General features: G+C 45.3%; 1 protein-coding gene across 1 annotated transcript in view; it reads right to left on the bottom strand.

Annotated features, from left to right (window-relative positions):
• Nucleotides 1–24316, bottom strand: part of mrps18a (mitochondrial ribosomal protein S18A) — an 85762-nt gene that overhangs the window by 18283 nt on the left and 43163 nt on the right. The window contains exon 5 of the mRNA XM_078212222.1: nucleotides 22722–22794. Within this exon, the coding sequence (XP_078068348.1) occupies nucleotides 22722–22794 (73 nt within the window). The remainder of the gene's footprint in view (nucleotides 1–22721; nucleotides 22795–24316) is intronic.

Below are 24316 nucleotides of genomic sequence, written 5' to 3'. Positions count from 1 at the left end.
TCTAATTTCTTCCTGAAACCACATAACATTTTGGCCTCAACTACTTTCTGTGGTAATGAATTCCACACATTTACCACCTTCTGGCTGAAGAAATTTTTCCTCACCTCAGTTCTTATCCTCAAACTATGACCCCTATTTCTGGACTCCCCACCACTGGGAACATTCTTTCTGAATCTACCCTGTCAGAATTTTATACGTTTCTATGAGATCCCCTGTGTAGAGTCTGCATGTTCTCCCCGTGTCTGCGTGGGTTTCCTCAAGGTGCTCCGTTGTCCTCCCATAGTCCAAAGATGTTCGGCGGATGGGCCATGCTAAATTGCTCCTTAGTGTCCCAAGATGTGTAGGTTAGGTGGATAAGCAGGGCGAATGCAAGTGGTAATGGGGATAAGGCCTGGGTAAGATGCTCTGTTGAAGAGCTGGTGCAGACTCAATGGGCTGAATGGCCTCCTTCTACATTGTAGGGATTCTATATTTAGATTGCATCTTTAACCTAATAAAACATCCCAAGTCACTTCACAAAGCACAATAGAAATATGACACCAAGCCACAGAGGGAGATATTAGGAGGACGACAAAACAGCTTGGTTAAAGAGACAGATTTTGAGGAATGTCTTGAAGGAGGGAAGAGAAAGAGAGAGGTTTAGGGAGGGAATGCCAGAGTTTAGGCCCGAGGCAGCTGGAGGCACTTCCACATTGATGGAGCGATTAAAATTGGGGATATTCAAGAGGCCAGAATTAGAGGTGCAGATAGTTTGGAGGCCGGTATAGATAGGGCTTTAAACTAAATAGTGGGGGGGAGGGTTCAGTTATATGGAGAATTAGAAAATCAAAGTTAAAGGAGAGGGTAGAAGTGCAGGTTAATATTGACGTCTTTCAACTAGTTAAAGGAGCCGAGGGCACAGGAGAGGTTAGTAAAATTTCAAGACCACGTAATAGAGCAGATAGTATAGAAGATGGCAGGAATCTCAGACAGAGCAAAAAAGGTGACAAGTATAAATCGGGAGGTGGTCAATACAAGACTGAGGGTATTGTGCCAAAATGTGCGCAGTGTACAGAACAAGGTAAATGAGCTTGTTGCACACATTGAAATTGGCCGATACCATGTTGTGGGCATCACAGAGGACATCCCTGATCCCCTTGCAGCCTCCCAGAATTTCTGTTGTGCCTCCCGAATAACCCCCAAAAACCCCTGCCATTGCTGTTCCACTGTCTTCCCTGCTAGGCTCCCTTTCCAATCAACTCTGACCAGCTCCTCCCTCATGCATCCTTGATAAATATGTACCTGTCAGGCAGGGAGGAAGCAGCCGTGGTTTACGAAGGAGGTTGAATCTCTTGTGAAAAGGAAGAAGGAGACTTATGTTAAGATGAGATGTGAAGGCTCAGTTAGGGCACTTGAGAGTTACAGGTTAGCCAGGAAGGACCTAAAGAAAGAGTTAAGAAGAGCCAGGAGGGGACATGAGAAGTCTTTGGCAGGTAGGATCAAGGAAAACCCTAAAGCTTTCTATAGGTATGTCAAGAATAAAAGAATGACTAGGGTAAGATTAGGGCCAGTCAAGGACAGTAGTGGGAAGTTGTGCGTGGAGTCTGAGGAGATAGGAGAGGCACTAAATGAATATTTTTCGTCGGTATTCACACAGGAGAGGGACAGTGTTGTTGAGGGGAGTACTGAGATGCAGGCTGTTGGACTGGACGGGATTGAGGTTCATGAGGAGGTGGTGTTAGCAATTATGGAAAGGGTAAAAATAGATAAGTCCCCTGGGCTGGATGGGATTTATCCAAGGATTCTCTGGGAGGCTAGAGAGGAGATTGCAGAGCCTTTGGCTTTGATCTTTGTGTCGTCATTGTCTACAGGAACAGTGCCAGAAGACTGGAGGATAGCAAATGTTGTCCCCTTGTCCAAGAAGGGGAGTAGGGACAACCCTGGTAATTATAGACCGGTGAGCCTTACTTCTGTGTGGGCAAAATTTTGGAAAGGATTATAAGAGATAGGATTTATAATCACCTAGAAAGGAATAATTTGATTAGGAATAGTCAGCACGGTTTTGTGAAGGGTAGGTCGTGCCTCACAAACCTGATTGAGTTCTTTGAGAAGGTGACCAAAGAGGTGGATGAGGGTAAAGCGGTTGATGTGGTGTATATGGATTTCAGCAAATCATTTGATAAGGTTCCCCATGGTAAGCTTTTGCAGAAAATACGGACACATAGGATTGAGGGTGATTTAATGGTTTGGATCAGGAATTGGCTGGCTGTAAGAAAACAGAGGGTGGTGGTTGATGGGAAATATTCATCCTGGAGTTCAGTTACTAGTGGTGTACCGCAAGGATCTGTTTTGGGGCCACTGCTGTTTGTCATTTTTATTAATGACCTGGATGAGGCCGTGGAAGGATGGATTAGTAAATTTGCGGATGACACTAAAGTCGGTGGAGTTGTAGACAGTGCGGAGGGAAGTGGCAGGTTACAGAGGGACATAGATAAGCTGCAGAGCTGGGCTGAGAGGTGGCAAATGGAGTTTAATGCGGAAAAGTGTGAGGTGATTCACTTTGGAAGGAGTAACAGGAATACAGAGTACTGGGCGAATGGTAAGATACTTGGTAGTGTGGATGAACAGAGGGATCTGGGTGTCCATGTGCATAGATCCCTGAAAGTTGGCACCCAGGTTGATAGGGTTGTTAAGAAGGCGTACGGTGTGTTAGCTTTTATTGGTAGAGGGATTGAGTTTCGGAGCAAGGTCATGCTGCAACTGTATAAAACTCTGGTGCGGCCGCATTTGGAGCATTGCGTACAGTTCTGGTCGCCGCATTATAGGAAAGATGTGGAAGTGTTGGAAAGGGTGCAGAGGAGATTTGCCAGGATGTTGCCTGGTATGGTGGGAAAATCGTATGAGGAAAGGCTGAGGGACTTGAGGTTGTTTTCGTTAGAGATAAGAAGGTTAAGAGGTGACTTAATAGAGGCATACAAGATGATCAGAGGATTAGATAGGGTGGACAGTGAGAGCCTTTTTCCTCGGATGGTGATAGCTAACATGAGGGGACATAGCTTTAAATTGAGGGGTGAGAGATATAGAACAGATGTTAGAGGTAGGTTCTTTACTCAGAGTAGTAAGGGCATGGAATGCCCTGCCTGCAGCAGTAGTGGACTCGTCAACGTTGAGAGCGTTCAAGTGGTTATTGGATAAACATATGGATGATATTGGAATAGTGTAGATTAGAGGGGCTTTAGATTGGTTCCACTGGTCGGCACAACATCGAGGGCCGAAGGGCCTGTACTGCGCTGTAATGTTCTATGTTCTATGAGTTTGTAGTTACCTTTATTTAATTGTAATACTGTTACATCTGATTCCAGCTTCTCCCTCTCAAATTTCAGGTTAAATTCTATCACATTGTGGTCACTACTTCCTAAGGGTTCCTTCACCTTAAGTTCCCTAATCAAGTCTGCCTCATGACAAATCATGAAATCCAGAAGTGCCTGTTCCCTAGTAGGCAATCAGTAGGGATGAGGGCTGGGATCTAAATATCCAAGGATATGTAACCTATCGAAAGGATAGGCAGATAGGCAAAGGGGACAGGGTTGCACTGTTAGTAAGGAATGACATTAAATCAATAGCAAGAAGTGATATAGGATCAGAAGGCATAGAATCTCTGTGGGTAGAGTTGAGGAATCGCAAAGGTAAAAAGGCCCTGATGGGAGTTATGTACAGGCCCCCGAGCAGTAGTCAGGATGTGGGGCAGAAAATAAATCAGGAGATGGAAAAGGCATTTAAAAAAGGCAATATTACAACAATCATGGGGACTCCAATATGCAGGGGGACTGGGAAAATCAGGTAGATGGTGGATCCCAAGAAAAGGAATTTGTGGAATGTCTAAGAGATGGTTTTGGAACAGCTTGTAACAGAGCCTATCAGCGAACAGATGCCCACAACATCGTACCGGCCAATTTCAATGTGCGCAACAAGCTCATTTACCTTGTTCTGTACACTGCGCTCATTTTGGTACAATACCCTCAGTCTTGTATTGACCACCTCCCGATTTATACTTGTCACCTTTATTGCTCTGTCTGAGATTCCTGCCATCTTCTATACTATCTGCTCTATTACGTGGTCTTGAAATTTTACTAACCTCTCCTGTGCCCTCGGCTCCTTTAACTAGTTGAAAGACGTCACTATTAACCTGCACTTCTACCCTCTCCTTTAACTTTGATTTTCTAATTCTCCATATAACTGAACCCTCCCCCCCCCCCCCCGCTATTTAGGTTAAAGCCCTATCTATACTGGCCTCCAAACTATCTGCACCTCTAATTCTGGATTTGGTGATGTGTAATGAGGCAGACTTGATTAGGGAACTTAAGGTGAAGGAACCCTTAGGGAGCAGTGACCACAATGTGATAGAATTTACCCTGCAGTTTGAGAGGGAGAAGCTGGAATCAGATGTAACGGTATTACAATTAAATAAAGGTAACTACAAAGACATGAGGGAGGAGCTGGCCAGAGTTGATTGGAAAGGGAGCCTCGCAGGGAAGACAGTGGAACAGCAATGGCAGGAGTTTTTGGGGGTTATTCGGGAGGCAGAACAGAAATTCATCCCAAGGAGGAGGAAGCATGTTAAGGGGAGGACGAGGCATCCATGGCTGACGAGGGAAGTCAAAGACAGCATAAAAGCAAAATAAAAAGCATACAAAGTGACGAGGATTAGTGGGAAGCCAGAGGATTGGGAAGCCTTTAAAAGCGAGCAGAGGATAACTAAAAAAAGCAATAAGGGGGGAGAAGATGAAATATGAGTGTAAGCTAGCTAGTAATATAAAAGATGATAGGAAGAGATTTTTTCAATATATAAAAAAAGAGGCAAAAATAGACATTGGACCACTGGAAAATGAGACTGGAGAAGTAATAATAGGAAACAAAGCAATGGCAGAGGAACTGAATAGTTACTTTGTATTAATCTTCACGGTGGAAAACACCATTGGGATGCCAGAGCTCCAGGAGAGTCAAGGGGCATAGGTGAGTGTAGTGGCCATCACTAAGGAGAAGGTTCTGGGAAACTGAAAGATCTGAAGGTGGATAAGTCACCTGGACCGGATGAACTACACCCCAGGGTTCTAAAAGAGATAGCTGAGGAAAACTTTGGAGGCATTGGTGGTGATCTTTCAGCAATCACTGGAGGTAGGGAGGGTGATGTGGAGATGCCGGCGTTGGACTGGGGTAAACACAGTAAGAAGTTTAACAACACCAGGTTAAAGTCCAACAGGTTTATTTGGTAGCAAAAGCCACACAAGCTTTCGGAGCTTGTCCCAGAGGACTGGAAAGTAGTTAATGTAACACCGCTGTTTAAGAAGGGAGGGAGGCAACAGACGGGAAATTATAGGCTGGTTCTCCTGACTTGAGTCATTGGCAAGATTTTAGAGTTCGTTATTAAAGATGAGATCGCAGAGTACTTGGAAGTGCATGATAAAGTAGGACTGAGTCAGCACGGCTTCGTCAAGGGGAGGTCATGTCTGACAAATCTGTTCGAGTTCTTTGAGGAGGTAACAAGGAAGTTAGATAAAGGAGAACCAGTGGACGTGATGTATTTAGACAGAGTGAGCAGGATGAGGAGGGATAGCTTGCCTTTGTCACAGTCATTCAGGATGCCACTAATTATTTTAATAAGAGCAATTTCAGTACGACAGCAGGGCAGAAACTGATTTGGAGAATTCAAACATTGGACCCTGGGAAGGATGGGCAGGGATTTGGGAAGTGGTCTCAAGGTAAAGGGCTTTGGAGAGGAAAGTGAGATTGGAGATCGGAAAGTCACTTGCAAAAAAGATGAGATCAAGGGTTGTTTCTTGAGGAGAGGGGTGACAACAGCAGACTTTAAGGAGAGAGGGATAACACCAGAAGAGAAAGAATGATTTACAATACTAGCTAACGCCAGGAGGGGAAGCTGGGTGATCAGCCATTTACTGGGAGTGAGGCCAAGTGGTACAGAGGTGGGTCTCGTGGGCAAGTTGAGCTCAGAGAGCACAGGGCAAGATCGGAGAGAAACAAGAGATAGATGCAAGTTCAGGGTGAGGATACTAGGGAACTTTGGTTTGGCCAGGTGGACTAGGTGAGAGAGAGAGAGAGAGGGAGATGGATGAAGCAGAGACAGCTGAACGAATCACCTTGATCTTGGTGACAAAGGATCACCTTGCACTTATTTGTGGAGGAGAGGATGGGGGAGACAGGGCAGCAGGGTTTCAGAAGATGATGTGCAGTTGAGAAAAGAAGATAAAAGTGATCTTCGTATTCTGGGATGATCTTGGAACAGTGAGTAATTTGAACAGAAGAGAGCAGGACCAATAGGGTGGTCCAGACAGTGCAGTGGAAGGCTAAAGAAGTGACTGTCATGAATTTCAAGTGCGCACTACTTAGAAATCATAGAATCCCTACAGTGCAGAGGAGGCCATTTGGCCCATTGAGTCTGCACTGACCACAATCCCACCCAGGCCCTATCCCCGTAAGCCCACTTATTTACCATGCTCGTCCCCCTGACACCAATGGGCAATTTACTATGGCCAATCAACTGAACCCGCACATCTTTGTACTTGGATTTAAGGGAATGGAGATGAGGGCTGTACCCAGGGCAAAACAGCCATGGTGGGAGAGTAATGTTTTTATTTGGATCAAAGGTGGAGGTGAGGGTGGAGTTGAGCAAATCTAGATAGTTGGGATAAAGTGCAGTTGTAAATGAATTGTGGGCTACAGGAGGAGATAGGGTTCAGGCATGGGGAATGCCTGAATGAGTTACACAAGGTAGCGATCAGAGATGACTTTATCTGTGATTGATGTGATGAGCCAAGCAAGATTACATGAGGTGGCAAGGTTAAGGGTGCGGCTGTGAATATGGGTTGGAGAGATTACATGGAAATACAGATTTAGCGAGGATAAAGGGGCAGTGAACTCAGAGGAGAGAGAAGATGCTGAGTTGAGATGGAAGTTGAAATCACGGACATTGAAAAGTCATTGGTGCAGAGGCTGAGAGGGTGGAAAGCATTGATGATATCGCGGTGAGAAAATATTTTATCATACTACAGAGGGTGGCACAGAACGATGATTAAAGAAGGAGAAAATACCAGAGGAGTAAGTAGTTAGGCCTAGGTGTGATTTGGTGATAAGTAACACACCATTACCATGACAATCTTGACAGGACTCATGGTTGAAGATGTAGCCTGTCGGAGCTTCTTCACCTATCAAACTTCATCCTTTTTTTAAAGTGTGTTCTGTAGTTACAAGGCATTTATGAAGATGTTGCCAGGACTAGTAGTCCTGAGTTATAGGGTGCCAGGCTAAGACTTTATTCCTTGGAATGTAGAAGAATGAGGTGTATAAAATCATGAGGGGCACAGATAGGATGAACGCACAGTGTCTTTTTCCCAGGGAAGGGGAATTGGAAACTAGAGGGCATGGGTTTCAGGTGAGAGGGGAAAGATTTAAAAGGGACCTGAAGGGCAACGTCTTCACGCAGAGGGTGGTGCGTGTATGGAATGAGCAGCCAGAGAAAGTGGTTGAGGCAGGTTCAATAGCAACATTTAAAAAGCATTTGGATAAGTACACGGATGGGAAAGGATTAGAGGGATATGGGCCAAACGCGGACAATTGGGACTCGCTGGGAGGGCACCATGGTCAGCATGGACAGGTTAGACCGAAGGGACTGTTTCTGTGCTGTATTGTTCTCTGACTCTAGCAATCACCAAGCCAGACAATAGCTTCCGCAGTGGCTAAGTGGAGCTCTGAGCCCTGAGCTAAATTGTGTCAGTCTTCAATGATGTGAGCCATTGACTGGGGGGCATCACAGCTGAAGTCTGGGTTCCCTGCAAGGCCCCACTTGTGCGGACTGACCACAATCCCACCCAGGCCCTATCCCCGTAAGCCCTCTTATTTACCATGCTAGTCCCCCTGACACTAAGGGGCAATTTACTATGGCCAATCAACTGAACCCGCACATCTTTGTACTTGGATTTAAGGGAATGGAGATGAGGGCTGTACTCAGGGCAAAACAGCCATGGTGGGAGAGTAATGTTTTTATTTGGATCAAAGGTGGAGGGGAGGGTGGAGTTGAGCAAATCTAGATAGTTGGGATAAAGTGCAGTTGTAAATGAATTGTGGGCTACAGGAGGAGATAGGGTTCAGGCATGGGGAATGCCTGAATGAGTTACACAAGATAATGATCAGAGATGACTTTATCTGTGATTGATGTGATGGGCCAAGCAAGATTACATGAGGTGGCAAGGTTAAGGGTGCGGGTCCAGAGCTGAGCACCGCGACAGCTAATGACACAAACATCAACAGGGAAACAAAGTAATCGGGGATGTACAAAAGGCCAGAATTAGTGGAACAAAGAGGTTATAGAGCTGGAGAAGGTTTGAGAAAATCCAGGCGAAACCAAGGAGATTTGAGGGAGGTAATGGTAAGATATGGGGAAAGGTGGGATCAGGCTATTGAGTTGGATGATCAGCCATGGTCATAATGAATGGTGGAGCAGGCTCGAATGGCCTCCTCCTGTTCCTATTTTCTATGTTTCTAATGTACTACTGGGTGTCGTCACTGTACATGTAGCATCTGATGTTGCATTTTTGGATGATATCACTGAGGGCCAGTGTCGATGAAAAATAGGGGCAAGGACAGATTTTTGGGGGAACTCCACAGACTGTGGACATTGGTGCGGGAACTGGAGGAGAATCCATTTCAGGAGATTCTCTGGCCAGAAGCTGATGGACAAGAATGGAACAAGGTGAGGGCGGTCCCATCCAGCTGGATAATATTTTTGTAAGTGCCTTTGTAAGAGCTGTGGGAAAATAATTGGAGAGGGCCGTTGAAAATAAAACAAGGGCTTAGGGAGCTTCCTCAGTGGCTCAGCAAGTTTATCGAGTGAGTATCACAGAAAATTGAAAAATCCCAGGTTTGATCGACATTTTCTGCTGGCTTTTGCTTGGATAAGAGTATGGTACTTTAACTGGTCTCAACATCAACAGTATTAGTGAGAGAAACTGCCAAGGCTCTGTTTGCTGTGCAGATTCCAGCTGGAAGCACTGGATGCGACATTTGGGTGAGTAAATCCACAGTAGAATGCTAATATTCATGATCAAGGCCCACACATGAACAGTGGATATCTGAGGATCTACACCCCCAACAAGCATTCAACACCGTCAGGATAGGAGAGTGACAGAGATCACTCCCAGGAAGGAAGGGTAAATACAGAGCAAAGTACTTCATCATTCAGAAATTCAAACCAGGTGGAACAAGTTGGAGAGCAGCACAAATGTGGATGGAAATTGGGCTGTTGCTGAATTTTTCACAGACCATTAAATACAAGAGGCCATTCGCAGCAAAAAAAGAAAACAGCAGAAGTGATTTCAGCTTTCGGCAAAGTTTGAAAGCATAAAAGTGTGAAACGACAAGCCTGTTAAGCTGATATTTGCAGCTGATACTGCAATCTGTGGAACTGATAGATATCCAGTGGGAGTAATGGCAATAAATCCAAGCTATTATGGACGAAGCAACACTGCAACAGCAGTTGGAGGCAAAGGGGTTTATGTATAAACACTGACAACCGGAAAACCTTGTACAGACTGCACCAAACGGGCATCATGTCACGGAGGATCTTGGTGATTTTAGCTAACGGAAGTCCGGGTAATTAATTATCAGCCTTTTACGTTTCTCTCCAATGTCCTCATCTTAAGGAGATTCTTACACCTCATCCAAATGGACATCCGCCAGATGGATGTTGCCTTATACTCAAGCAAGTTATAAACACCTATAGCGTTCTGCATTGCGAGAAAACTCCAGCAACAGAGACCAAGTGAGACTTTGCCTGTTACTGGGATGTAATTTTCTTTGTTCTTTGAGATTAGGCAGATCGACGCTATAGTTAAGAAAGCCCACCAATGCCTCTACTTTGTCAGGAGGCTAAGGAAATTCAATATGTCTACTATGACCCCCAACAATTTTTACAGATGCACCATAGAAAGCATCCTTATCCGATGTATTACAGCTTGGTATGGCTCCTGCTCTGACCAAGACTGCAAGGAACTACAAAGGGTTGTGAATGTAGCCCAGTCCATCACGCAAACCAGCCTCCCATCCAATGACTGTCTACACTTCCCGATGCCTTGGGAAAGCAGCCAGCATAATCAAGGATCCGACGCACCCCGGACATTCTCTCTTCCACCTTCTTCCGCTGGGAAAAAGATACAAAAGCCTGAGATCACGTACCAACCGACTCAAGAACAGCTTCTTCCCTGCTGCCATCAGACTTTTGAATGGACCTGCCTTACATTAAGTTGATCTTTCACTACACCCGAGCTATGACTGTAACACTACATTCTGCACCCTCCCCTTTCCTTCTTCCCTATGTACTCCATGAATGGTATTCTTTGTCTGTATAGCGCGCAAGAAACAATACTTTTCACTGTATACCAATACATGTGACAAGAATAAATCAAATCAAAATCTAAGCCAGCAATGCAATCCCACAGCACAAACTGTCCATACAGAAGCAAATCCCTTTCCTGGAGAGACATCAAAATGCTGGTTGTGATTCAGGTATGAAAATAACACACTGGTACAGCAGATGGCACTTGAATGAGTTTAGGTTTAGTGCATGTTGCTGGGCAGAACAGAGGGAGTTTTACTCTACAAGCATCTACAATCTGCAAACATCCAACTCATGTTGCAACTGACCTGGTAATACTTGCCTAACTCATCACTGGATACATGAAGAAGTTTTGCAATCCCCAGGGCTGCATCCCTCATCTGGATAATAACACTGGGAAAATGGGAACAAGGGAAAAAAATTCCCTTTTGGAGAAAGTAAAAGATGTATTGGATAGTGCAAAGATTCTCACTTCCACACTAAGTTTTGCCCCACACAGAACAAGTCACCAAAGTTCTCTTGTCCTCTGCAACAGCTCTGCAGTGCCAAGAAAATCTAGACATGAAAAGTCATTACACAGACAGCCAAGGTCTGAGATATTACGATAAGATTAAAAACACTTAAGTTAGCAAAGGAATGATATATGTACACAACAATGTCATTCAACATGAAGGCAGCACTTTGTACAAACTGGACCTAATCCGCACTAATATTGCTATTAATTGGACATGGTTAGAGCCTGCGGCTGAAAGCAACACTGTGTGTCAACAGGCACCTTGGAACCACTGAGCTGACGCAAACCATATATCACAAGGCATGACAAGAATGTTCCTTAGAAGTCTGTCATTTTTCTTGACACAGCAGCAGCGACCCAGATAACTGGGTAAAAATCGATTGCAGAGGTAAATATGGAAGCAGGTAGATTGGGCCACAGGAATAAACTTTGGGAGCATGTTTCCCTCAAACATTCATCTCTCTTCAGCTGCACTACAGAAAGAGGCAAGATGGAACCATTGTACAAAGATTGAAAAATACACTGAAGAGATGAATCCTCACATTGCAGTACTGTCAGGCTAATGTACTGGCACCAAAGCGCTACAGAAAAATGCAGATTTTGCCTTTCTGACTGTCTTTTCATCTCTCTTTTATCCCCATCAATCTTTGCCTTTCTTACTCAAGTCACCCACTGAGAAAAATCACCTCTTGTTGAGATAACTGTCGATCCAGGTTCTCTGGGATAGTCTTACATGTCAGGATTTGAAAATTAGTGGCATTCTTGTCAGAGCTAGAAGAGAGCGGATTCAAGACCCACTCTGGCACCTGTGCTATCATAGAATCCTACAGTGCAGGAGGAGGCCATTTGGCCCATCGAGTCTGCACTGACCACAATCCCACCCAAGCCCTCGCCCCATAACCCCATGAATTAACCTTAGCTAGTTTCCCTGACACTAAGGGGCAATTTAGCATGGCCTATCCACCTAACCCGCACATCTTTGGACTCTGGGAGTCATTGAACCTAGGTCCCTGGCACTGAGAGGCAGCAGTGCTAACCACTGTGCCACCATGCCACCCCCATCTCACAGGAAATACATTGTACTAACATATATTAATAAAAGCAAACAAATGCTCCATTGAAGCTTTAAAAGCAAGTGATAGGATGCAGCGGGAAATGGAATTGCAGAATCGCAGAACTGGCCAGCTGAGGTTGGAAGCAGTGTGACACCCAACCCAGGATGGGCTGAATGGCCCCATCTTCAGCTGAATTTTCTCATGTTTTCAAACCCATTCTTTCTGCTGGCAATACAATCTCTTCCCAAAGACATTAACGTTCACATCTCCTCTGCAAAGCCTGAACAGTGAATCCTCTATGCCCTACTCAGTAATAATCATTTTCGATGCCAACAGTGATTGATATTAACAGAATTATTTGTTTCTCTCCCTTGGGAATTCCACAGTTTTGTGATCCTGAAAAAGAATGATTTAGATGAGGAGGATCGTGCACTGAGCCATGATTTTAACATCCTGTCAACATGCAGCACGGTAGCATGATGGTTAGCATTGCTGCTTCACCGCTCCAGGGACCTGGGTTCAATTCCTAGATTGGGTCACTGTCTGTGTGGAGTTTGCACATTCTCCCCGTGTCTGCGTGGGTTTCCTCCGGGTGCTCCGGTTTCCTCCCAAAGATGTGCGAGTTAGGTGGATTGGCCATGTTAAATTGCCCCTTTTAGTATCAGAGGTAGGGTAAATGCATAGGTTTAAGGGGATAGGGCCTGGGTGGGATTGTGGTCGGTGCAGACTCGATGGGCCGCACGGCCTTCTTCGACACTGTATGATTCTATAATTTTTCAGCGGGGGAAGATGGGAGAGGCATGGAGGAAAGGCCATGTTCTCTGTTAAAAATTCACTCCATCAGTCCAACCTACAAGACGATCCATCTGTTGAAATCATCTGAAGCAAGAAAATAATCTCTAGTTTCTGCCCCAGTTTGAAGTCTACTGATGATCTGTTTTTCAAAACAAGAATTCTGTACAGGGACAAAGAGCATTGTGTTCCTAGGGCAGGCAGCTGATTGCATCAACAAGTTGTTTTCTGTCCACAAGATAGTACCATGTGGTCCAGAGGCACAAAAACAGCAAGCAAATATAATTTACTTCAAAAGGGAAGCACAGGAGAGAGACGAATAATTCTGTTAATACCAATCGCTGTTGGCATAGAAAATGAATATTAGGGCATAGAGGATTCACTCTTCAAGCTTAGCGAAGGGAGATGTGAACTACTTCAGGCTTAATAAGAAGAAAGACTAGTGTTAAACTGATACCGAGGTACGGAAGAGATTACGCTGTTGGCCATTTTCACATAAACACATAATTTAGTTTATAAACAGTAAACAGGAAATCGGTCCCTTTTGAAAAGGACTGACGTTTATGAAGGATTTTTTTTTGTTCTTCTCAGTAAAGGCTCACGGTGCAGAATACCAGTTAGCCGGAGAAGAAATTGGAAAGCATTTGAAAAACTGCAGGAAGGGGTTGAGGAATTCCACAGTTTTGTGATCCTGGAAAAGAATGATTTAGATGAGGAGGAACGTGCACTGAACCATGATTTTAACATGCAGGAAAACACGTCATATGGTACATAGAGAGAAAAGCTCAGAACACCCATCGTGGTCTTTGGTGCTGACAAACTTCAACTGTAAGAAGTTTAACAACACCAGGTTAAAGTCCAACAGGTTTATTTGGTAGCAAAAGCCACACAAGCTTTCGAAGCTCTAAGCCCCTTCTTCAGGTGAGAGCAAGATAAAGGAATGAGGAAACATGCTCCCAAAGATTATCCCTGTGGCCCAATCTACCTCCTGGTTCTACCGACCTATTCCCTTTCATCAACCGCAATACCATCACCTCCCCACCTTACCTAGAAGGGGCTTAGAGCTTCGAAAGCTTGTGTGGCTTTTGCTACCAAATAAACCTGTTGGACTTTAACCTGGTGTTGTTAAACTTCTTACTGTGTTTACCCCAGTCCAACGCCGGCATCTCCACATCATAACTTCAACTGTTACAGGGTTAAAAAAAAATCTACATTCCTCAATACCTCCCAAAGCTCTTCACAGTCAAGTACACTAGAGCAGACTTAAGGGAACAAATGTTGTAGCTAATTTGCACACAGCAAGATCCCTTAAATAACAATTAGATGAATAATTAAGTCTGTGCTGGAGTTGAGGGAAGAATGTGCCCAAGACACAAGCAGAACTCACCTTACACAGTGGTTAGCACTGCTGCTTCACAGTGCCAGGGACCCGGGTTCAATTCTTGGCTTGGGTCACTGTCTGTGTGGAGTTTGCATGTTCTCCCCGTGTCTGCGTGGGTTTCCTCCAGGTGCCCCGGTTTCCTCCCACATTCCAAAGATGCGTGGGTTAGGTTGATTGGCCATGCTAAATTGCCCCTTAGTGTCCCAGGATGCGTAGGTTAGAGGGATTAGCAGGGTAAATATGTGGGGTTATGGGGATAGGGAGAGGGTGGGATTGTGGTCGATACTAACTCGATGGGCTGAATGGCCTCCTTTTGCCCTGTAGGGATTCTATGATTCTCTTCGAGTAGCATGGGACCTTTAAAATCTACTTGGAACAGTGGAAGTGGCAGGCATGACCTTATCATGTCATGAAAGGACTGATTCCTAATGATTGGAACACTGTCCGCAACAGCAGACTTGGAAGCCTCAATAATAGAGTTGGAACACAGTCTGTGCAGAGTGGAACGTGCGCCCACAATCGTCTGATTCAGAAACAAAAGTGTCTGCCACCTGAACCAAGCTTAAGGTACGTGATGGGACAAATAAATGCACATTTATGCTAACAGCATGGAATGCACAGCGAACGACACAAGCAATCATTCCTAAACCCAGAGGCTCAGCACTGTCATTCCTCATTTCCTTCCTCCGTAGGAAAAGAAATGCTACTGAGTTGCAGGGTTTTCCTCGTTAACCTTCAGCAAGATAAAGGAATAAGGAAACATGCTCCCAAAGATTATCCCTGTGGCCCAATCTACCTCCTGGTTCTACTGACCTATTCCCTTTCATCAACCGCAATACCATCACCTCCCCACCTTACCTAGTGTAAGGTCTGACTGCATTGATATGGACTGAGGTAACTGTTTGACCGAGCTGCTGACTATTCACAGCCACAGCTTAGTATGGCTTCTGCTCTGCCCAAGACCGCAAGAAACTACAAAGGGTCGTGAATGTAGCCCAATCCATCATGCAAACCAGCCTCCTATCCATTGACTCTGTCTACACTTCCTGCTGCCTTGGCAAAGCAGCCAGCATAATTAAGGACCCCACGCACTCTGGACATTCTCTCTTCTGTCTTCTTCCGTCAGGAAAAAGATGCAAAAGTCTGAGGTCACGTACCAACCAACTCAAGAACAGCTTCTTCCCTGCTGCAGTCAGACTTTTGAATGGACCTACCTTGCATTAGGTTGATCTTTCCCTACACCCTATGACTGCAACACTACATTCTGCACTCTCTCATTTCCTTCTCTATGAACGGCATGCTTTGTCTGTATAGCGTGCAGGAAACAATACTTTTCACTGTATGCTAATACATGTGACAATAATAAATCAGATCAAATTTAAAATAACATGCACTGAAAGTAAAGTTTTAAAATTTAGTTATTAGTGTCACAAGTAGGCTTACATTAACACTGCAATGAAGTTGCTGTGAAAATCCCCTAGTCGCCACACTCCAGTGCCTGTTCGGGTACACTGAGGGAGAATTTAGCATGGACAATGCACTTAACCAGCACGTCTTTTGGACTGTGGGAGGAAACCGGAGCATTCGGAGGAAACCCACACAGACACGGGGCAAACTTGCAGACTACACACAGACAGTGACCCAAGCCGGGAATCGAACCCAGGCCGCTGGCGCTGTGATGCAGCAGTGCTAACCACTGTGCCACCCAAAAGTGAAAGTGACTTGCTTTGAACTCACTTCTCCGCGCCCTTAAGAATCCCTCCAAAAATCATCCGGTGAGATTTCTGCGTTCAGACCAAGATAGGTTCAAATGAGGAAAAAACCCTACACACAAGGTTTGATGGTTAATGGTGCTTGGGATTGCTCCCCCAGGGAGGGAACATTTTCCTTCCAACATCTCACTATCACCGTTTGACGTTTAAAAATCTCTCCCTTGTGGCATCTTTGTGGCTCATTTGAAGCAAATATGTAACTTAAGATTGTGTGTTGTAACATAATTGACTTCAATATAAACTGCATGTTGCGGACGCTACGGGCAAATTTCAGTTAACTTCTCTCAGAGGCTGACTGAAAAGTGCACATACATAACACACAGGAGAGCACCCATTGACTAATAAGCAAATCTGATTAAGTTTTGAACTATGGCTGGAGGCAATGTTGCAAGTTAAGGCAAAGAATGTGATAGTTATCAAAAGAAAACATGGATCTTATTTGAAAGCAGATTGTGGTGGCAAAGCAGCAATGTTTCAAGTTTTAACCCTCAATGAGACACTTGCTAAATATGCCACCAAAGTAGATGGGTGTTCACACCAACTCCCCCAATATTTCTTTCTGTTTACATCTCTGAAGCACCCTGCAATGAATTCCTTTATTTTAAGTGCTGCAAGTTGTTCTTGTGGAGTTTGCTGTGGTAAGTTGTTGATTGGTAGCGGTGAACTGCTTAAAAAGTTAATTAGCAGATGAAAAAACAACTACAAAACCTTGAAGGCAACAGAGTGGTTTCGGGGTATGTGGCCACCATTTGCAACAGCAACTAGGGCCAGTATCAAACAAGAAGACAAGGGAGATTTAGACAACAAAAAAACAGTGAGGCCAAAAAGGGAGTATGGGAAAATAAAATATTTGCAGAGAGCCACAACAGGTTTTGTACAAGTACTTAGGCACAGTGGTTAGCACTGCTGCCTCACAGCACCAGGGTCCCGGGTTCGATTCCTGGCTTTGGGTCACTGTCTGTGTGGAGTCTGCACGTTCTCCCCGTGTCTGCGTGGGTTTCCTCCGGGTGCTCCGGTTTCCTCCCAGTCTGAAAGACGTGCTGGTTAGCCATGTTAAATTCTCCCTCAGTGTACCCGAACAGGTGCCGAAGTGTGGCGACTAGGGGATTTTCACAGTAACTTCATTACAGTGATAACGTCAGCCTACTTGTGACACTAATAAATAAACTTTAAACTTTTTAGAAAAAGTGGCAAAGGAGGAGGTGCACACATTATAAACAGATTCCGTTCCGACGGCGGAGGATCAAGAATTAACAGGCTGCCGGCGGGAGCCCGTCTAAATGAGGATGACAGCCTGGGTCAGGAGGTTCATTCAGTGTGTCCTTTGACAGTGCGGGCATTGCCCAGGGGTCAACTGCAGGACCAGCAACAGTGCAATGGAGATGCCTTCAGAGAGAGAAGAGCGGCTGCCATCATATCCGCTATAGCAGCTGTGGAGACATCAGTCACTCTGAGCTGGCTTCAAAGGCATGCCCTTTGATTTGGGACACGAGCATTGAGAATTACAGCTCAGACCACTCATGTGAAGCTGCCTCCAATGCGACTGCTGGACCTCCTGACAGAGTGGGTGGCCTGTGCGATGTCCAGAAATTTGCCTCCCTGGATGGAAACGGCTCTTAGTTGAAGCTTGATCGCCGGAAAGCCTCCTGCAGGCAAACGGCCGATTCCACTCTCAGCCCGCTCCTGGGAAATTAGCCTGGGGGCAGGAACACAGCAGGAAGCCCACGCTACCCTCTGCATTCCAAATTTCCATGCTCCCACAACTCCCACTACCTCCACAGGGCTGGTAAAATTCTGGCCACAAGTTCAATATCCAGCCATGGCAACTGGGGAAATTTAAAATTCAGTTAATTAAATAAATCTGGAATAAAAGCTAGCATCAGTCATAGTAACCATGGAACTATCTTCAATTGTCAAAAAACCCTAAACACATACAGATCCCTGAAAACGGAAGAGCACGTGAATAGGATAGTTAAGGAGGCACATGGGACACTTGCTTTCACTAGTCGTTGTACAGAGTATAAGAGCAAGGGGGTAATGTTAGACTTGTACAGAACGTTAGTTAGGCCACAGCTGGAGTACTGTGTGCAGTTCTGGTCACCTCACTGTAGGGAGGATGTGACAGCACTAGGGGGGGACAGAGGAGGTTCACCAGGATGTTGCCTGGGATGGAACATTTGAGCTATAAGGAGATACTGGTTAGGCTTGGATTGTTTTCTTTAGAGCAGAGAAGGCTAAGGGAGACATGATTGAGATGTATAAGATTATGAAGGGTATGGACAAGGTGAATAAGATGTAGCTGTTCCCCTTGGTTGAGGGGTCAATCACGAGGGGGCATAGTTTTAGAGTAAGAAGCAGGAGATTCAGACGGGATTTGAGAACTTTTTTTCCCCATAGTATCCATACAGTGCAGGAGAAGGCCATTCAGCCCATTAAATTTGCACCAACTCTCCAACAGAGCATCTTACCCAGGCCCACCCCTGCCCTATCCCCATAACCTCATGTATTTACCCAATGATCTCCCTAACCTACACAATCTCCCTAACCTACACATCTTGGGTCAGTAAGGGACAATTTAGCATGGCTAATCCACCTATACAATGTTGGTTTGGGACACTTTACTGTGAATGGCTGTTGATGTAGCATCAAAGCCAATCACTTGAGGGAATTAGGAAATCAATTAGAAAATATATTAAAGGTCCCAAGGAAATAGATCATAATTCTGACATTACACTAATGGAGAAAAGAGCAGTCCTCATGCTTCTCATTTTATCATCAAGTTAATTTAAATTAAATTTGCAACAGTTAACCCTCCCACAACATGCTTTCATGTTTTCCCACATGGGGAGGGGAGTAGGAAAAGACAGATCTGGGGGGATGATAACCCTCAGCTGCTCTCACGCTACCCGCTGGCCAGTTTCAGAGTTACAGATGTGATAAGGCACGGAAGGGCTTCATCTAACAGTGCATGAAAAATGAATGCAAAACGCGGCCTAGGCAGAAAACAACACATCTGTCTCACGTAACTTCAGTTTCAATCTAACTTCGACGCTACGACAGCCAGAGCTGACACAAAGCAGGGGGAAATGCAAGACGGTCACCAAAAAAAGTCAGCACCCAAAGCATACAGTTGAAAATAAAGTGATGCAGTCAAGAACAAAATAAAAACACTGCTCCCTGCTCTGAACCACTGGCTCTTTGATCAGACAGACACCAGCCAGGAGGTGCTGGGTAAGGCTATTCCATTGGACCTACTCGACTAGAATACAAGCAATGCTCCAACTGGATAACTACATACCACCCAAGTACGGCCTCCAGCTGATTGCAAAAAGCATGTTATGAAATATATCTGTCAGCTCGGCAAGGTGTATACAACTTCAGTTATCATTTAGCAACTGAAAGTATGTGGGGAGATAGGGTGGCGGAAACAGCACGCATTAATATCCCTGAGGGCTGGCATCCTCCAGAAGTGTCCGTTGCCATTTGACTTGGGTAGCCATCCAAAACGCCTGGGGATACTTCCTACTGCTGTGCTTTTCCCTCAGAGGCTAAAATACATTTTGTGGTTCAATCGAAGAATTCAAGCATTAAAAAAGCAGCAAGTTGCCTACAGAGGCAAGCACACAGATTGCAAACAGGCCACAAAGATGATTACTGCATTAACTGTCCATCATCTCCAATACCCTACCAGTTATACTGAACTGGGGGTAAAATATCAGCAAAACAAAAGCGCTACTAATATATAATACTGCTTTTCTCACGTCAGGGGCAGCACGGTGGCACAGTGGTTAGCACTGCTGCCTCACAGCGCCAAGGACCCGCATTCAATTCCGGCCTCGGGTCACTGTCTGTGTGGAGTTTGCACATTCTCCCCGTGTCTGCATGGGTTTCCTCCGGGCACTCCAGTTTCCTCCCACAGTCCAAAGTTGTGAAGGTTAGGTGGATTGGCCATGCTAAATTGACCCTTAGTGTCAAGGAGACTAGCAGGGTAAATACGTGGGGTGGTGGGGTTATGGGGATAAGACCTGGGTGAGATTGTGGTCGGTGCAGACTCAATGGGCCAAATGGCCTCCTTCTGCACTGCAGGATTCTATAATTCTACGAGTTAGAACAAGCCAGCATTTATCTCATACACACCGGTCACTTGGTCAAGCTGATCTACACCGGTGTTTATGCTCCACATCAGCTCCCCCCTCCTCAGATTTATCTTGCCTGATCTGTATATTCCTTTTTCCCGTGTGCACTTAGCTAGCTTGCTGATTCAGTGCTAGTTCATGCTAATTCAGTCGGGCAGCATGGTCAGTGCAGGCTTGGAGGACCGTAGGGCCTGTTCGTGTGCTATAATTTTCTTTGTTCTTTCCCTGAGCGGTACCTATGCTATTTCCCTCAACTACTTCATGTGGTAGCAAATTCCACATTTCAAACACGTTAAGGAGGAGGGAGCTGAAGGGTGGGTCAGTAAATTTGCTGATGACACCAAGATTGGTGGAGTAGTGGATGAGGTGGAGGGCTGTTGTAGGCTCCAAAGAGACATTGATAGGATGCAGAGCTGGGCCGGAAAATGGCAGATGGAGTTTAACCCTGATAAGTGCGAGGTGATTCATTTTGGGAGGTCAAATTTAAATGCGGATTACAGGGTCAACGGCAGGGTTCTGAGGAATGTGGAGGAACAGAGAGATCTTGGGGTTCATATCCACAGATCTCTGAAGGTTGCCACTCAAGTGGATAGAGCCGTGAAGAAGGCCTATGGTGTGTTAGCGTTTATTAACAGGGGGTTGGAGTTTAAGAGCCGTGGGGTTATGCTGCAACTCTACAGGACCTTGGTCAGACCACATTTGGAATATTGTGTGCAGTTCTGGTCACCTCACTATAAGAAGGATGTGGAAGCGCTGGAAAGAGTGCAAAGGAGATTTACCAGGATGCTGCCTGGTTTGGAGGGTAGGTCTTATGAGGAAAGGTTGAGGGAGCTAGGGCTTTTCTCTTTAGAGCGGAGGAGGATGAGAGGCGAGTTAATAGAGGTTTATAAGATGATGAGGGGCATAGATAGAGTGGACGTTCAGAGACTATTTCCTCGGGTGGATGTAGCTGTTACTAGGGGGCATAACTATAAGGTTCATGGAGGGAGATATAGGAGGGATGTCCGAGGTAGGTTCTTTACTTAGAGAGTGGTTGGGGTGTGGAATGGACTGCCTGCTGTGATAGTGGAGTCAGACACTTTAGGAACTTTCAAGCAGCTATTGGATAGGCACATGGAGCACACCAGAATGATAGGGAGTGGGATAGCTTGAACTTGGTTTCGGACAAAGCTCGGCACAACATCGAGGGCCGAAGGGCCTGTACTGTGCTGTACTGTTCTATGTTCTATGTCAATACTCATAGTCCGACAGCCTATTGGTTAAAGCAGTCAGGCTGCCATTTACTGTCCAGTTTCCTGGTTCCACAGTGTCACTCAATCTTTACAGTGCAGAAGGAGGCCATTCAGTCCATCGAGTCTGCACTGGCTCTCTGAAAGAGCATTCTAGCCAGTCCCATTCCTCTACCTTATTCCTGTATCCTTGCACTTTCTTTCTTTTCAGATATCCAATTCCTTTTAAATACCTCGATTGAACCTGCCTCCACCAAAGCCTCAGGAAGTTTGTTCCAGACTTCAACCACCCTTTGAGCAAAATAATCTTTCCTCACATCACTCTTACTCCATTTACCAATGATTTTGAATCTGTGCCCTCTCATTCTTGATGCTGTCTTGAGTGGGAACAGTTTCTCACTATCTACCTTGTCCGTACCCCTCATGATCTTGAAAACCCCCATCATGATTTATCCTAGCCTTCGTTTCTCCCAGAAAAACAGTCGCAGCCTCTCCAATTCATCCTCGTAGCTACAGTTCTTTATTCCTAGAGTCATTCTCGTGAAGCTCCTCTGTACTCTCTCAAATGCTTTCACATCCTTCCTCAAGTGTGGAGCCCAGGACTGGGAGCAGTAGTCCAGGTGAGATTCAAGCTAAGGCCTAACTAGTGTCACATCTGCTACTAAACCATGAAGACTACCATTTTTGTTATTCCTTTGTGGGACATGGACGTCGCTGGCTGAGCCAGCATTTATTGCCCATCTCTAGTTGCCCTAGGGAAGGTGGTGGTGATCTGCCTTCTTGAATCTCTGCAGACTATGTGCTGTGGATTGATCCACAATACCGCCAGGGTGGAAATTGCAGGATTTTGACCATTTACAGTCATAGAATCCCTACAGTGGAGGCCATTCAGCCCATCGAGCCTGCACCAACAACAATCCCACCAGGCTCTATCCCAGTAACCCCCTGCTAGTCCCCATGACACGAAGGGTCAATTCAGCATGGCTAATCCACCCAACCTGCACATCTTTGGACTGTGGGAGGAAACCGGAGCACCCGGAGGAAACCCCGCAGAGAATGTGCAGACTCCAAACAGACAGTGACCCAAGGCCAGAATTGAACCTGGGTCCCTGGCGCTGTGAGGCAGCAGTGCTAACCACTGTGCAGCCAGTCCAGTACCCTGGTTCCACAGCCCAATGATTAGAACATTCAGACCACCATCAGCATCCTGGTTCTGCAGTCTTGTGGCGAAATGCACCTGAACACCATTTACTGAAAGGTCCAGTGGCTTTTTAATGGACTTGTTGCAGAGGCAGAGCGCTGTAGCGTTTAGGTTTCCTAAGGAATATGGTTTGTTTCAATCCACATCCCGCAATCATTGCTCAGTAAGAGAATTCCATGGGTCTTGACAATGTTGTTTTTTGTGCTTTCTTTTAACCTCAGCAATCCTTTTTTTTCGCATCAAATAAAGACACTTACCTGTTTAAGTGGGGCTTCTGTTTTTTTGGAACATGACCTTCTGGCAGGGCAGGTTTGTGGTCTGGCAACAAGCCTAAAAAAAAAGCAATTAGTGACACACTGGTAACTATAGCAGCAGCTGTCTTTTATAGATGTAACAGTTAAATGTTCATATACTAGTAAAGTTCCCACACACACAAAACTCAAAACACAGCTGTAAAACCAGCCACCAACATATGCAAACACTCCTGCCAGCTTCTCCCTTTTCTAGAAAATAATCATTTCAGCAACAGTGACAACTGATTCTCAAGCTAACTTTTATCATAGTTTGGGTGATCGCAATTTGAATCTTGGTCACTGAGTGCTCTTCCCCCTGTCGAAGTCACTGGCAATACCACAGCAGTTCGTTTTTGTGATACACTGAAACACACATGTGCACATAAACTAAAGACTCTGAAAATGTAACGCTTTGAGCGTCACACTCACATTCAGCAATTAGAAGATACAGAGGATGGCTGATTTGACTTGTGTAGAACATAAATTAATTTGTGGTTACAAAACAGAAGTGAAGAGTGTCGAGGAATTAGGGTTTGTGTGGTAGCATGTGATGTAGTAGCAAAACAGATGGACTTAGACTTCAATACCATCTTGTATGACCTTAGGACATCCCGTACAGCCAATTAAGTTTTCTGAAGCTATAATGTAGGAAGTGCTGTAGCTAACTAGTGCACAGTAAACAATAAATAACTGGATTAAGTGATGCTGGTTGAGGGATAAATACTGCTATCAACACCAGAGGCGTCCTCTCAAACTCTTCTTCGAAATACTGCTGTGGGATCTTTTACATTATCAAACAAGACACAATGCCTCTGTTTGACACATCAGCACCTCCAGCAGTGCTGGCCTCCTCCCTCCAGTAAGAAGTCTCACAACACCAGGTTAAAGTCCAACAGGTTTATCTGATAGCAAATACCATAAGCTTTCGGAACGCTGCTCCTTCGTCAGCTTATGGTATTTGCTACCAAATAAACCTGTTGGACTTTAACCTGGTGTTGTGAGACTTCTTACTGTGTTTACCCCAGTCCAACGCCGGCATCTCCACATCACTCCTCCCTCCATGCAGCACTGGTGTGTCAGCCTAGATTTTTTTGTCCTCAAGTCTCTCGATCTTTCTATTCTGGGTCCGAGCGCTACTCATTGAGCCATGGCAGATGCATCAGGAAGGCGGCACAGTGGTTAGCGCTGCTGCCTCACAGCACCAGAGACACGGGTTCAATTCCGGCCTTGGGTGACTGTGTGGAGTTTACATGTTCTCCCCATGGGTTTGTCCCAGATGCTCCGGTTTCCTCCCACAGTCCAAAGATGTACAGGTTAGGTGGATTGGTAGGCGGTGGTGTAGTGGCATTGTTACTGGACTAGTAATCCAGAGACCCAGTGCTCTGATAACCTGGGTTCAAATCCCACCATGGCAGATGGTGAAATTTGAATTCAATAAAAATCTGGAATTAAAAGTTTCATGATGGCCATGAAACCATTGTCAATTGTTGCAAAAACCCATCTGGTTCACTAATGGCCTTGAGGAAAGGAAATCTTCCGTCCTTACCTGGTCTGGCCTA

Source organism: Mustelus asterias, chromosome 5, assembly GCF_964213995.1.
Source record: "Mustelus asterias chromosome 5, sMusAst1.hap1.1, whole genome shotgun sequence".
In the NCBI taxonomy this organism is placed as follows: Eukaryota; Metazoa; Chordata; class Chondrichthyes; order Carcharhiniformes; family Triakidae; genus Mustelus; species Mustelus asterias.
Note: the sequence above shows the minus strand (reverse complement) of the source record. Positions and strands in the feature narration are given on the sequence as shown.